Consider the following 16651-nt stretch of genomic DNA (forward strand, 5'->3'; position numbering starts at 1 on the left):
GGATCAATAAAGTATTTATTATTATTATTATTATTATTATTATTATTATTATTATTATTATTATTATTATTATATGACATGCTCTGTAACCCCTCCGGCCTCTGTGTACGGATGTATTAGGGGAGACCTAATTCATCCATGATTAAAGAAAGCTGATGTTTTATCACTTTTCAATGGAGTTGAAATGTGTCTATCTTCATGGGCATCAAGGCATCGTTATTTCTGCTGTAAGAGTGTGTCCAGCCATAGGGGCGTGTAATATTTCTTAGATTGTTGTTTTCCTGGTCTACAGACTAAATATAACAACCTTTTGACTACTAGTATATATTCCTACCTGTAAGGTAAAAATATTTCCACTCGTATAGAGATTGATACATTTGTAGCAGCAGGATTCTTACGATATTTTCCTAAGAAAACGGCAATCCAGGGCGGTAATCTAAGTATTAATACGTGCCCCTGTGAGTCCAGCTTGCCCGAAAGATCCAGTCATTATATTGTTTCCGGGTAGCGAGTGGTTACGTAAGCCTCAGACTATTTAGCGGACCAACGACTGGTCCTTTCAGACCTATTGGAGTTTGGCTCTATATAAATCCAGTTGGTTGATCGCTTGGTCAATTGATAGACTATTGTTTGGCATAACCGAAGTAAAATTTGGTCTGGAAGGAAAGACTCCCATCGCCACTGATAAATTTTCAGTAATATTCTGACCCACGTCATAGACCCTCCACCCGTGGGTCTATGCCCAGATTTATTCACGTCGACAACGCGTGATCTTTCAGCCTTTTGTGCCTGAACACAATATATTAAAGTACGCGTTAATCGCAGACAAGTAAGTTCTTGTCTGTGCGTCAATATACTAGCAGGAAGGACGATTGAGAAGAATAGGTAGTCGTCCATCTTTCTGTACGCCAAGAAGGGAGTGTCACCATGGTTAATTCGATAAGAAGAAGTCTTCCGCTCTTGCTAATACTTATGATACGGTCACAAATCTCTGGACATCCACAATGTCTGGATTATCTACCCCCTTATGTCGACATACAGGATTTATCATTTTGTACCCAGTATACTGACGTTGGTTGCTGCACTAAGGACATCGATGACCACCTGAAGCGACAGTACGATGAAATACTTTCCAACACAGGAACACTTTCCGAATTTTGCCAGGAATATGTGCAAACAATATTGTGTCAGGAATGCTCACCCTTTTCATCTCATATGTATTCCATGGAAACGACCAATTCGAAGACACCCTTGCCTGCATTGTGCACTGATTACTGTTTAGACTTTTATAATGAATGTCAACATGTGATAGAGTATATGGTACAAGAACCGACGATTTTGTCTGCTGCCCAAAGTTCTGTCACTGACTTTTGTAACCTCGTCGCTGCAATTGATGTTGGTTATTGCTATCCTGACGTTTTAGCCAATAACGAGCTCGGTGAGCAACTGACAGGGGCAGTTGAAAATCGTGAGGGATGTTTGTGTGTTGAGAAAGTAGCAAGTAAACTAGTAATGCCTATTATTGCCACACACGCTGGGGACGGCTCACATAGATTTTTCGTAGGAGAACAAAGAGGGATCGTGTACATATATGACAAAAACGGAACGAAGTATGACGAACCTTTCCTAGATATGTCAAACTACCTTCACTATTCAAGTGGCCGAGCAAAAGGTGATGAACGTGGGTTGGGTGGTTTGGCATTCCATCCACAATTTAAAGAGAACGGGCGCGTGTTTGTATCTTATGTAACAAGCAGAACGCCACAGGGGGTCGATGTAGGAGTTTTTGTCACCGAACGGAGGTTGGCACAGGGTAATAAAAATAAAATAGATCCAGATTTTGAGAGGTTGTTGTTGCATATACCAGAAAACACCACAATCCATAATGACGGGCAGCTCATCTTCGGACCTCAAGACGGCTATCTATACATCTTTCTTGGTGATGGCGGAAAGTTTAAAGGTTCACCTGGCGATCCATGGGGACCAAAAGGAAATGGACAAAATCTGTATGTTTTTTATTTTGGTTTATTTTAGATTTTTTTTACACTGTTACAGTTATAGTTGTGAATACGCAAAAGGATATACAGCGAGGCGCGATGTAGTGATGACTTAATAACATTCATTGCAACTGCATCCCCATCTCTAGTTGCATTCACACTCAAACCAGGTGATATTTATCGATTGTCGGGGGCAACGTGGTATTACTTGGAAAAAAAAACAATCGGCAATATACCAGTACGTGGCTGAATATTCCGTTGGATTGACAAGTAAATACATTTCAATTTTATATAAATCTCTATTCTTAGAGTATATGACGCATGACATCACCTTAGATTCAATATCCAATCACCTTGTCTAGATTAGTAATACAAGTTCATATCTCAAAGACCATAACGTAGTTGTGCAATATATATAATATTCATACTTTTGCAGAACAATGAAATCACACGATGAAGTTCTAACATTAACCATAGACTTTGCCTGCCATTGATAACGCTACGGAGCTGTCAATCAACATGTAGTACACACACACGAACTAATCCTAATGATGCTTACATTATCTCCAAAATAAACACGAAAGCTGAAAATCACGATAGTGTGCCATATACATGTACACGATTACAAAAACTAAATTTGTCATTGACGTCAATTCTAGCCGTCTTCTTTGCTTGAAACCAAGTTATGAGCACATCGAGTACAGATATTCTCTGTGTCTTGCACAACGACCAATCCCAATCAGAATGGGCGAAAAACGCCTCGACCGCCTCTCTCTGATCTTGGGTGACAATAATTGACACTTACTCATCCTGACTGCAAGTTCAGACTGACTGTTCCAAACTTTGACTGCACTGTTTATAACATGTTACAACGTTATAGCATCATTTCACATCCATTTCTATACACAACCACCCTTGGTGTACGCGATCCATTGCTATGAAGTGTTGATAGATACTTCTGTCAGTGTCTCACGTCTGTAGCCTCATTGACTATCTTAACATTTCAAAAATATCCATGGCCAATAAAGTAGGAAGTGTGCCATATGTCGAAAGAAGAACAATTGCCCTACGATTATCCATTTATGAGCATTGTTCTAATTTACAACACAATATTTGTAAAATACAAACTACTAAAGTACCTCGAAGTATGTAAACTACGAGTTTATATTCTCTCGATTTTGTATCATACAGTAATTGTTAGTATCGCATTTCTTTTGAAAATGGTTTCAATTCTGAATACAACAACGAGATTCGCATTGGTTGAATATGTAACAATAAAATGTTCACAGTGTAGCAAAAACTTCAACTAAGTAAAAGGAGCCTGAAGTTCGGTATTAGATATTTTTACTCGTGATCGCCTGTATTGATCTTTCTCCAACTGTAAAATTTAACAAATCAGATGATCATGAAATGCTAAATTGTTGTCTGACGTACTTAAATTTATTAGGGTCAATTTAATAGGGTCACCCTATTTTTCTGTTTTTCATTATCCGGGCGACCCACTGAATACAAAGTTTCAACCCTCCGACATCAACAAAAACACATAAAAAGAAAACATCAAAGAGGAAAAGAGAAGAGTAGCAACTACATGATGATGAATTTTTCAATCGACCGACCGACCCACATTTGTAATATGGTACAGTAATGAGAAACAGAACAAAATAGGGCCACTCTTAGACTTAGGCGCATGGAGTTGCTGTTAGGAGGGACATATGACACAACAAACTGTCATATCATATAGCATTGTGATAAAGAGTAAAAATTGACTCCACAATCGGAATCTGAAATAATGGTGAGCAATAGCTTTACATGTAGTTATATAGACTCCTATACTCTGAGGAGGCACTAGTTGAAGACGTGTCGGATCGGAGCACGATCTACGTGCCGTGGTAAATATGAAGGCACCTTTCGTGAGATTTAAATATTTCTGTTTTTGTTTCTGGTAGATTGTTGGCTGCGACAGGTCTGTACCAGGGGGTAACAATTGTAAATCACTCTGAGCACATTATGGGAATGTGCTATATAGAAACCAACATATCAGTATGATTTATTACGGAGTATAATAAAAACTAACATATAATATATCCCGTTTTGGTTTCAACAGGAAAACTTTCCCCGGATCTGTTCTTCGCATAGACGTTGACCACGAGGAAGGTGGTAAACCATATGCAATACGTGAACAAATCCACCGGACTTCCTGAAATATTTGCATATGGCTTTCGTAGTTTGTGGAGAAGTTCCATCGATAGGGGTGATAGACATACTTCGTATGGCAAGGGGAGAATTTTCTCCGGCGATGTAGGTCATCAAAGTTATGAAGAAATTGACCTAGTTGTCAAGGGTGGTAACTACGGTTGGAAAGGAAAGGAGGGTTACAGTTGTTATGACGTCGATATGTGTAATGAGGACCTCGATGGTGAGTTTCATTGATTTTGTTTGATCATGTTTTGAAGAGGCAATGACGTTAACTTTCAATAACATGTCTCCCACTCTCACATTTGGCTGTACTTGTAGTCAGCAGGGTTTTATCTTTCAATCTTGAAACAGCATTCCCCATGGTAGCTCGTGGGGAGGGTGTGGGAAGGGGGTGTCCCCCACAGTAATCAATTAAAAAAAAAATAAGGACATGTAAGAGGCCATGTTTGCCTCATTTTTTCCTACATTTATGCCTCCATTCTTCTCAGGTAATGCCTCTACACATTCACTATGTCTGTGTATATGCATTGTCAGTATTCCGACTGCCTGCTCACTATATTGCAAAATATGAGAAAAAAAATTGGTGTTTGACGAGGATTTATAGTTATATCAAAGGGGGGCAGTTGCATCTTTGTCGACGTTATTAAATGGACATACACAATCAATCGATCAGACAAAGTACTGAGGTCTCCTTGAACTAGCAGTCATTGTTTTGTCAGTTATCTCCGCTACTTTCTTCATTTTGATCACAGTTTTATTATCTTCTGTCAGCACCACGACATATTATTAATTATTACATTCACTCCTTTTCTACTTGCTTACAGTTTCACTTCGAGATATTATTCTTGACTGGCCAAAATCGGGTGACAGCTCATTCAATCTTGTATTTCACCCAGGAGGTTGGCTGATCAAATTTATTTGTTTCGTTGACTATACATGAATGTTGACACCTTGCTATTTTTTTTCCATGTGAAGACATTGAGCCACTACATGTATACGACCACTCAGTGGGGAAGGCAGTGATTGGTGGTTATGTTTACCGTGGTTGTCAGTCTCCTAATTTAGCTGGACAATATTTCTTTGGTGATTACGATAAAGGGTAAGGTTTTACTAAGGATATCTTTTTAGCCCCAAGTAGGTGAAGTCCGAAGGGCTAACGATGCTGTGTCCTATAACCATCTGCCGCCCGTCCGTTTGTGTGTGTGTGTGTGTGTTGTGTGTGTGTACATGTGTGTGTGTGCGTGCGTGCGTGCGTGCGCGTGTGTGTGTGTGTGTGTAATTAATTTTGGTTGTAAAGTAATAAAGGAACATAAATGCATTTCGTGTCGTTGTTTAGCTTCACCCCTCATACAGTATTGGCAACTCAACCTTTTCACCTGTTTTTTTTTTCTTCTCGAAGAAAATTATTCACATTAGTGGAAAACGTCGAAAATGGTACCTGGGATCACCATAATATTTGTATGGGAGATAACAACATCTGCAATAATGGTCTTACTGGAATATTTCCAAGATATATATTGTCGTTCGGAGAAGACGAAGCCGGTAGGGAAAGTATACTGCCTTTATATTTCACTTAGTCGTGCATGATGACAGGGGCAATGTTAACGTTCGTTCTCAATTACGCGACCTGGTGGCGCATGTACAACATAAAAAAGAGACCTGGTTGATTTTATGACGATAACATTTCACACATAAAGGTTACCAAAGCTTACGCAATAACAACAAAATGGCATATAGCCCCAACTATCACACTCAAGACGTTGATATTATTGTGCACATGTACTTGTGGACCCATTGTGATCTTTGTCAAATCGCTTTTAGATTGGATGTGTTCAGGATAAAATTCGTTTGCGATCTGTTTGATCGACTGTCCACCTGCACGCGTACGGCACAGGATGTGCGACTGCATTAGCTCGCATCTACCATGAAGACGTAGTGTAGTTACAGATGAGCGCCGCGGACAGAAGCGCTAAACGGATCCCAAACGGTTTTATACTGATATCACCCAACCAATAGTCTATATTCGGCTTTGCATGGTAAGCCCGAGCATGGGCACCTGATACCCTATGGCGTCATCAAGTTTGAACGCCGACTCATGTTTTGCCAATTTTACAGGTGAAATATACGTACTTGCAACAACACGGGCATATATGAATACAAAGAAAGGGGAAGTATTGAAACTGGTTGATCCATCGAGGTTAGTTACTGTATACAATCTTTGTCCATTGAATGTATATCTATTGGATTATTATTGATAATGTCCCCAAGGTACCGGGGTAGGGGGTGGGGGGGGGGGTGGGTGGGTGAGGGGAGAGCTCCTCCGAGACCTCAAAACCAAAATTATTCTCATACCAAAAATCCAAAACAGAATCCTTTCCCATACCAACTGTATCGCCCAAAATAGATACCATGGATAGCTTTGAAGTGTCCCATTTACAAGAACAGGAGGCATTGTCTTAATATAGCGCTGTTTTCATCTTATTCCAAAGAGAAAGGAGAAATTTCACATTGAGCTCTAACCTAAATTCGCAGCATTTTTTCCTTCCCTAAGGAAGGATATGTATTAGGGGTGAAAAGTCTGTGTGTGTGTGTGTGTGCGTGTGTTTGTTTGTTTGTGTGTGTGTGTGTGTGTGTGTGTGTGTGTGTGTGTGTGTGTGTGTGTGTGTATCACCATTTCCTAAAAAACGGCTGGATCAATTCGAATGAAATTCGGCAGACGTGTTCCATAGGGTAATCAAGAACTGATGAGGTTTTGGTAGACATCATGAATATTAATGAGCAATTAATGTAATTAATGGTTTTCAGTAATTAGGCTATATCTCAGGAATGCATGCTTCGAATTCATTATAACTTGGTACATACATTTACAATACCAAAGCGCATCTGTCCTGATAATATTATCGATTTAGCTTTTAGTTTCAATAAGTTATTGGCATATTTTCGGTAATTAGATGCCATGGCCATCGGAGGGTCTATGTTGCTTATGTCCTTGAATTATTGCATATATATATATATAATCCAACACTTTTGTTTTCAGACGAGGAATACCAGAAGATTGTCAGGGTTAGTATTCAAGATTAATTTGCATAACTGATGCAGCAGCACTGTAATGTGATACCAATTTCTAAAACACCGACTCAAAGGGTGGGGGGGGGGGGTGCAAAGGTCATATGATATTTTTTTCAGATACCATTCGCACTCAATTTCATTACAAATATCCTTCTTTTGGATTGTAAACATTGGAATGTAATTCATCCTGTACCGTTTTTTTGCGATTGAATTTATATATATCTCTGACATACAATGACCGATTTTAATCCTATTTAGCACAATGGTGATGTACTGTATAGGCCACATGCATGTCACTTCCTTTCTCGATACTATAAAATATGACTGAATGACAGCCATATGGACTTCTCTGAAGAGTTTACCCCTATATTACATATTACATATTACGTTTTGTAATAGATGTTGGCTTTCTTTTATGAACCTGAACTTGGAGATTGGGGATCAAATATCAAAATCAAGTTATTTCTTACATATTGAAGACACTGTGGTATAAGTGTGGACAATATCTAATAAGATAATTTAGTACTATTAAATACACGTTGGACATCTCTGTCATAACGGCAAGCGTACTAACAATGCCAGAAGTCAGTTATAACACGAGAGCAGTGAAGGCGACGTCTTTATGTAAGTAACTTTAATACACACGGGTGAAAACACTCATGAATATTAACTTGCGTCTCACAATGAATCAACCAAGATAATAACGTTCTACTGTTTCAGTGTCTACTTGTGCCAGCAACCCATGTTTAAATAATGCAACATGTGTTGATGTACTTGGAGGATATGAATGCACATGCGCTATGGGGTTCAATGGAACGAATTCTTGGGTTGCAATCACGTGATAAAAATTGCGCCACCAGCGGTGAAAACGATGACGACGCCATTTTGGCAGACAACCTCATTCATTATCAGTGCCCGCGAACTCCGTTATTTGAATATGAATAGCGACGGGTTTTCAGACTACTTTCCGTTACTCGATAAAGCTTCGAAGTCCAGATACGTGGAGAAAACACAACTATGTGGTGGTATTGATCCATATTCTCTGAAAAAATCTGAATTCACGACGGATGCAAAGTTTTTTCCAGTCATAGAGTATCCAGACATCGTAAACTATCTGGTGTTGCAGACGTCATTTTATAGTAGAGACCAAATGAAGAATTGGAAATCTATGGATGCGTATAATTTTTTTGTTTCCGGATGGGTTCAAGATCTATCTGTGAAGGTCCTGGCAATAGGAAAAGTTTTGATTCTGGGCAGGGTAAGTTTGATTTTTACCGATATGACTTTCGAATGAAGACATTCAACTGTCATGCATATCGTCAGTCTAAACGTCGATTCCACAAGTTTATAGTGTAGTTTACTATGTTTGTTCAAAGATCAACAGTACCGAATTATATGATAAAGTAATTGCGTAAAAGTAAAATACTAGCAATGTAAGGTTAAAAATTTATTTTGTATTTTTCAGGTTAATCACTCCCAAAGGTCGAGGGAGACACCTCTAAAAACATGGATACTAGCTGAACAGAATGGCACTGTCATAACTGCACACTGTAATTGTATGGCTGGGTAAGTTGTCCTTTTCTTCAGGTTGTGCAACTGGGGTGTTTGTGAACAACTTTTTTTTGTAGACATCTGACTTATTCACAAATACAACACTGTTGGACCAAATGTATCTCTTAGCCTGTCTCAAGATTTAATTGTTTTTGCTGATATGTTGAATATATATATAGAACAAACTGAAATATATGGAGTCAATATTTATATTTTACAAAGTTATGATATTTTTTAGTATAGAATGTAGATGAAAAATAACCTATTCAATAATCGTAACTGGGATTGATTAACTGAAATGACATTGTTTTTGTGATTTTAGATACATTTATTCTCTAAATAATGTTTAGTAACGTGTCTATATCTGTGCTTTGAGTGCTATTATTAAACAATGAGAAATGTGAAATCCATAGACAAGTGATGCCAATTGTGTTGATGGCGGCGATGGTGATGATGATACTGATAATTATAATTCTGCATACTCTTTGTTTAGATTATTTGTCAACCCACCCCATCCCAACTTCATGAGACTAACACCAATCTACACATAGACCAAACATTTTAATTCTTTTAACATTAAATTTTATGTATCAGAGAATTATAAAGTTATGACTGACCACTACTTTACATTAATAATATTTTTTCTTTGAAATTGTAGGTTATGTGAATCTTGTTCACATGTTGGGGCTGTTTTGTATGCCATTGAAGCTGGAGTCAAACTTCAAAACTCTATTACCTGTACAGAGGAAAAAGCTAAGTGGATGCCTTGCTATCAAAGAAAGGTAAATTGATGCAAAAGGTGCAGCTGTCCACTTTCCATGGAATACTTTTTTCCTAATACCACTGCTTAGTTACAAATATTTTTTTTTTGCTAAATCATGCATGCTAAGTATTATTACACATATACCCCACAATTACTCGCACTGGTGGTGTGCACACATACTAGTGGTATTTGCAATGCAGTGCAATACTGAAAACGTTATAAAATGACTATACAAATGATATGAAAATGAAGGCATGATCTTTCTTCTACATGAAAGTTATGTGATCACACAGTATCACACATTTTTATGGAAATTTGCTATCTTTGATAAACGTACGTAAATTTAATATGTAATAATAACAGAACCCCATACTGCATGAGTGCCAGTATTGTTACAGAGGTTTTACACTCAAACTTGCGATGTTTTCTGCTGCACTTTCATTTGTTATGTTTGTGAAGTATGGGTATAGAGAACACTGCAAGCATGAGTGCAAATATCCTCTAATATGCCACACTTGCACTCATGCATAATTGGGTTCTGTAATATTATTTGAAGCTCATAATTTTTTCTCTTCACAGGTCACTTATGAAGAATGCCGAAACATAGACTTTACATCAGCCAAACGAAAGAAAAAAATGCTAGACACTGTATTGGAAGGTGGTGAAGTTGTCGATAAATCTGTAAAGGAGAAAGAAAAAGTAACTGCTGTAAATCTACATGACAGTACTGCAAATTGTTTTTTTCAAAAAATTTCACAGGCTAAAACCAAACCACAATGCCTTGCTTTCGTGCCAAATTATCACAAAGCCTATGTTCCGTCATGCACAAAGAACTGTCTGCCAAAGCCACTGACAAGTTATTTTGATGTCAAGTATGTCGACTTGAAATATTCAGAATTACTTAACGAATGTAAAACGTTCTCATTTGAGCTGGAAGAGAGAGACTGTAAATCTATAGAACTAGAAACTAGGAAACAAGCTAAGTCACATCTGTGGTTCCAACATAGAGCTGGACGAGTGACAGCTTCCAATATGAAGTCAGCTGCTCACTCTGACCCTACCAACCCATCACAAAGTTTAATTAAGAGAATATGTTACCCTGAAGAACACCAATTCAGCAGTAAGGCCACAGAGTAAGTATTTCACATTTTACATCATTGATTGGGGTAGGGGAACCCTACACACCATCGCTATAATATCTTGAGTAATGACAAATCCGTTTTTACTACTTTATTAGTGAAAATACAATATTGAAAATAGTTTGGGTTATAATGATAATAATTAACTCACATGTCAACATCCACAGTCACATGATATTATGTCACATGCATGATACTATTTGACATGTAGAGCATAGGCAATGTCTGCCACTTACATGAGTATAGTATTATCATAGTTATTTGCGAGCTAAAACTGGCTCCATGGTGGAGTAAACTTTTGTGTTTGAATTTCAACTAAATAAATTGTTAAAATGTATTCACAGGTAGAACAAATTAATGCAATTTCACATTCTTTCTAACTGATTATCAATGTATGACCTTTCAGATGGGGAATATTGCATGAAGATGTGGCTCGGAGAGAGTATGAAAAAGCACAACAGAAAGTACATGATAACTTCATTGTATCAGTGAGTGGACTTCAACTGAATGTTAAATGGCCACACCTAGGTGCAACACCTGATGGAATTCCTGGATGTGACTGCTGTGGTATTGGAACTTGTGAAATGAAGGTAAATTAAGTCCATTGTGGCAAATCACGTACATCACCCTTGGTTGTGTATGTACCCTCTCCCCCATGGTAATAATATACCAGTATTTGGGACAATAACAATCAAACAGATCATTTGAAACACGTGTTTTTCAATAAAAAATGAAAGAAGAGAACTTCTGTATGAATGATGAAAGTTGTAGCGGTCACACCACTACAATAGATGCAATGTAAACATATAGTGAAAAATTAAAATAATAATTTTTTAGAGGAACCTGCACATAAATAAAACCTGTAAACAACTTAGTTTTGTAACAAGCTATTTTTTTTCTTTAACTTTTTTGTTTTACAGTGCCCACTATGTGAAGTTTTAGAAACCATTATTGGTCCAAATAAGTGTTTGGTGAGAGACAAGGACGGCAACATTAGACTCAACCGTCGTCACAACTACTACTACCAAGTGCAGACACAGATCCATATCATGGAAGTTGACTACTGTGACTTCGTTGTGTGGACAACAACTGAAATGCACATCGAGAGAGTATATCCAGACAAGCAATTCTGGGAGGAAACAGTGGAAAAGGTGACCACCTTTTTCAAATGTGGTATCCTTCCAGAATTGCTTGCCCACTGGCATTCCAGACCAAGTGCATGAAAGTACATAGCCCAGCTATGCCTGTAGGTCACTTGTACGTAGTCCAGCTGTATTTCCATGATAGATCATAGCCAGCTATACTTCCATGATAGTTCATAGCCAGCTATACTTCCATGATAGTTCATAGCCAGCTATACTTCATTGATAGTTCATAGCCAGCTATACTTCCATGATAGTACATAGTTTTGTACTTTGTATTTCCATGTATTTCCATGTTTTGTACATTGTATTTCCATGATAGTTCATAGCCAGCTATATTTCCATGATAGTTCATAGCCAGCTATACTTCCATGATAGTACATAGTCCAGCTATACTTCCATGATAGTACATAGTCCAGCTATATTTCCATGATAGTTCATAGCCAGCTATACTTCCATGATAGTTCATAGCCAGCTATACTTCCATGATAGTACATAGTCCAGCTATACTTCCATGATAGTACATAGTCCAGCTATACTTCCATGATAGTTCATAGCCAGCTATACTTCCATGATAGTTCATAGCCAGCTATACTTCCATGATAGTTTATAGCCAGCTATATTTCCATGATAGTACATAGTTTTGTACTTTGTATTTCCATGTATTTCCATGTTTTGTACTTTGTATTTCCATGATAGTTCATAGCCAGCTATATTTCCATGATAGTTCATAGCCAGCTATACTTCCATGATAGTACATAGCCAGCTATACTTCCATGATAGTACACAGCCAGATATATGTCCATCATAGTACATAACCCAGACTATATTATGATTTCACATAGTCCATTCTTTCATTTGTATAGACTACATTTTTTCTTTTGATATTAGCAGTGGGTAATATGCAGCTATTGTAAAAAGTCTGTTTCATCATTGTAACCACAAACAGAGAAGAAACTTTAATTTGGAAGCAATGATTGTATGCTATCATTAGTTTGTTTGTCTTAAAACATGGCACTTAGTGATTAATCTCAGTTTGATGCCTCATCTAATGAAAACTACATGCTCATAGTGTAAATAGTTGTGATTTTATAAATATCAAGACACGTCCATTGTCTAACACTTGTACAGACATCAGACCATTGACAAGTTTAACGTGGCACAAACTGGGAAAACAAAAAAAATGAATTAGATTTATAACACTTGATACAGCATGTTTGAATAGCAGAGACTTGTGTTACATTTCATGGTTTGATAGGAACATTAGTATGGCCGCTTTACGTACATAATAGTAATTAGGTTCACAAACAAATTTGAAGTTCCCCTTTTACCATTCATGTACATGCAAAGAGGCCATACAACTGTTTCTATCAAACCATGAAATGTAACACAAGTCTCGGCTATTCCAGCATGCTGTATAAATTGTTATAAATCCAATTCATTTTTTTGTTTTCCCAGTTTGTGCCACGTTAGACTTGTCAATGTTCTGATGTCTGTGCTTGTAAGAATACTGTATTCTACTCCATACCATACCAAGAAGATTTTTATTTACTGTCAGTCTTAGCCAACTGAAACCATTTTAACTTCTGTTGTAAATATGTGGAAGAAAGAAAGATTTATATTTGTATGATAATAAAGAATATGACATAACAGACCATACATTGTATTGTTTTCTTAGTGTTCTTTTTTATTCCATTGGAACAATTGAGTCACACAAGTTGGTCAAAGCGCAACAAATTTTTACTATTTTATCAATTGGTGTTTCAACATCTCCTGACTTCTTAATCAAATATTCAATAGGCAATGTACTTTGTAAAACTTGATATTTTCTGCGAACATGTCCAATCACCCTCTCAACATGTATTCGAACGTGTGCAATTTTTCTAGTTGTTTCCACTTCAAGAGCCGGTAACTGTGATTTTCCTTTAGTAAATGCTGGAATTTTCAGAGTGGCACAGTAGTAACCTACACTGTCGGCAATGTCAAAACCACGGTCTGCTAGAACAATATCACCATTGACAAGATTTTGAAGTAAATCACAGTGCTCGGTAAGATATTTGTCACTAACTCGCCCTCCCCATCCCTTTGAAATGAATGACACACCACCTTGAGGAGCAATTCCAATCAAAAACTTAACAGTGTTGTGATGCTTGTAACTTGACCAGGTTTGCGCACGGGCTTTAAGATTAGAGGGCCTATCAATAAAAATTTCAAAACAATCAATAATAACAGAAACTCTATTCCCAAAAGACTTACAGAACTCAGCTGGCATCGTTTCCCTTAGCACTTCTCTATCTGGCCAGATAATGAGAAAATTAAGTCTAACTGACATTACATCTATCCATTTCGTAAAAATTCTGGAGGCTGTAGATTGGGATATGTGAAACCTGTAAGCTAAATCTTGAAGTTGTAAGTTAAGTCTAAGTCTCATTAGAACTAAAATAAATTCCTGAAATTTTGAAAGAATATTTCTATGTGTGGATTTTATAAATGTTGAACATAACTCAAAAACTGCAAGTAAAATTGTGAAGTTTGGCAAGCCTGTATAAAAACGTGTCTTCTCGTCACTGGTTTCAAAAGAAAGTTGGTTGAATTCAACATCAAGGACCTTTTGTCTTAGTTCATATAGTTCTACATTACTCTTCTTTGCATCTTCTTTGAGTGTTGTAGCATCTATTTCCATTTGCAACATGTCATTCATCGTTATGTCTGTCTGACACTCAACATGTCTCACTCTCTGATTAGACTTAGGAAGGGGTAAAGGAGAATCTGTAATGTCGTTATTTGGCTTGGATGAGACATTTGTTTTCTTTGAGAGTGACTGAAGTAAACAGGCTGATTCTGATAGTTTTCTTTTTCTATAATCACGTTGTTGGTGCCTTTGGTACCTTTTTGCTGCTGAATCTGGTGTCACATTTTCAGCATGTCCTAATTTCAGTGTTGGTGCCCAGTCTAGACTATTTTCATCATACAGTTTACTTGGCCCACCTGAAAGAAAACCAATGACAAAACAAAATTTTACACTTGGTTGTAATGCTTGTTTACTTTTCAATGTTACTAAACATTTGGCATTCAGAATCAAGTTTTTATTTCATAAATATTTAACTTTATTAATCTTGTAATTGTACTAAAATTCAAAGAAAAGTACAGCATATTAATTTACGGTGGATATGCATGACGCACGACAGACAAACAGACGACATCGCGTTCAAATTACAGCTTGCACTGACGTTACGCGGTGTGTGTATTTCACTCAACACGGAGAAGTAAGGAAGGGCCGACTTATGTTTACGTTGAACGTAAACAAAGCTACAGGCTAGGTTGGGCTGTCGCTTCGAAAGCCCGGATCGCAAGTCGTTCTGATCTTTTTGTCCAATACTATTTTGGTTCATGAAATAGAAGTAAAACAAGGTAATTTTTATCCACCCGCGATATCCACTGTACATGCTGTATGCATACCGCTGTATGACACGTCATGTTGGTTACATCATGCATAAACCATGTTCGTACAACGGTACATTTGCCGATGGTGTGATTTCTATATTCTAGTCTACCTGCCGTCACTGCGTACACGGATTGATTTGAATTTGGATTACTATATTACATGTTATCCTACAGTAATTATCGTCAAAATGAACAAAATTATGTTTACTATATAATAGTTATTCTTACTTACCGCTAACGAAGTGATCACTACAGACTCTCAAGTATCCACTCTCAATTCCCGATGTTTTTATGTCCGCACGACGTATATTTGAAAGCCACTTTTCCTGACGCTTTTGAGATATTTCTTTCGTCCTCTCACCTTCTTTTGTTCTAATCTTAGGTATCCGAAAAAACCTCTTACCGACATCTCTATCCCCTCTGTTACCACACTCAATTATACAACAAAAGTCTGGCATCCTAGGAATGCGGAAGTCAGGATTACAAAATGTAAACAATTCGAATTTGACAGGCGTTCGCGCGGTTACGCTGTTGTCTGCCAAAATGGCGGCGTGTATTCATATGTAAATTTGTGACGTCACGTGAATACGAAGAATTGTGAGCAAGGTAAAGTTTGTGGTACATTTCACATGTTTTCGTAATGTAATAGTGTAACTCACACCATGCATCTATATACAAATCAACCTTTTTTGTTGCACAGCAACAAAAAATACAAACACAACATCATTTGTGAGATATACTATTTTGGTTTCAAAAAGAATGATTTTTCTACGAATAAATAATGAAAACCAATATCTACATATATATATATATATATATATATATATATATATATATATATATATATATATATATATATATATTTACATATTGTAAATTATTATGTACTGGTTCCTTTCATATAATTCATTGCAAATGCTTGATAATATGTATTGCATCCTAGTACCAAAGGAGAAGGAAACTGGCCTTGAGTTAATTCCATAATACGGCGCTCTCATGTTTCATACATAAGTCATAATAACTATGTTATGAAATTTCACTCCTAGTTAACTACATTTGTACACATATTTATGAAGTTGACTTTTCTGTATTTTATCCATCTAAGAGGAAACAGTGCCAACGGACACACACTACTATTTGCCTGTCCCTATCTCTCTTTGTCTGTCTGTCTGTCTGTCTGTCTGTCTGTCTGTCTGTCTGTCTGTCTGTCTGTCTGTCTGTCTGTCTGTCTGTCTGTCCGTCCGTCCGTCCGTCCGTCCGTCCGTCCGTCCGTCCGTCCGTCCGTCCGTCCGTCCGTCCGCCCGCCCGCCCGCCCGCCCGACTGTCTGTCTGTCTGTCTGTCTGTCTGTC

The 16651-nt window shown here is 37.4% G+C and overlaps 2 protein-coding genes across 2 annotated transcripts; one reads left to right on the forward strand and one right to left on the reverse strand.

Moving 5' to 3' along the window:
- The first annotated feature begins 1317 nt into the window (after nucleotides 1–1317).
- Nucleotides 1318–4198, forward strand: LOC144447094 (HHIP-like protein 1). Its single transcript, XM_078137001.1, has 2 exons — nucleotides 1318–2006; nucleotides 4102–4198. The coding sequence occupies exons 1-2, from the start codon at nucleotides 1318–1320 to the stop codon at nucleotides 4196–4198; spliced, it is 786 nt and encodes a 261-aa protein (XP_077993127.1).
- Nucleotides 4199–13544: 9346 nt separating this feature from the next.
- On the reverse strand, nucleotides 13545–15759 carry LOC144447095 (uncharacterized). Its single transcript, XM_078137002.1, has 2 exons — nucleotides 15534–15759; nucleotides 13545–14845 (listed from the first exon to the last, which is right to left on the reverse strand). Exons 1-2 carry the CDS (start codon nucleotides 15757–15759, stop codon nucleotides 13545–13547), a joined length of 1527 nt encoding a protein of 508 aa, XP_077993128.1.
- Nucleotides 15760–16651: the final 892 nt, after the last annotated feature.

This window comes from Glandiceps talaboti, chromosome 16, assembly GCF_964340395.1.
Source record: "Glandiceps talaboti chromosome 16, keGlaTala1.1, whole genome shotgun sequence".
Classification (NCBI taxonomy): Eukaryota; Metazoa; Hemichordata; class Enteropneusta; family Spengelidae; genus Glandiceps; species Glandiceps talaboti.

Bases quoted from the DNA above. Each gene is read 5' to 3' on its own strand.
- LOC144447094 (XM_078137001.1), top strand. From the start codon at position 1,318: ATGGTACAAGAACCGACGATTTTGTCTGCTGCCCAAAGTTCTGTCACT. The intron at 2,007-4,101 runs GTATGTTTTTTA...TGGTTTCAACAG, and splicing joins AAAGGAAATGGACAAAATCT to GAAAACTTTCCCCGGATCTG.
- LOC144447095 (XM_078137002.1), bottom strand. From the start codon at position 15,759: ATGCCAGACTTTTGTTGTATAATTGAGTGTGGTAACAGAGGGGATAGA. The intron at 14,846-15,533 runs GTAAGTAAGAAT...GTTTTCTTTCAG, and splicing joins TAGTGATCACTTCGTTAGCG to GTGGGCCAAGTAAACTGTAT.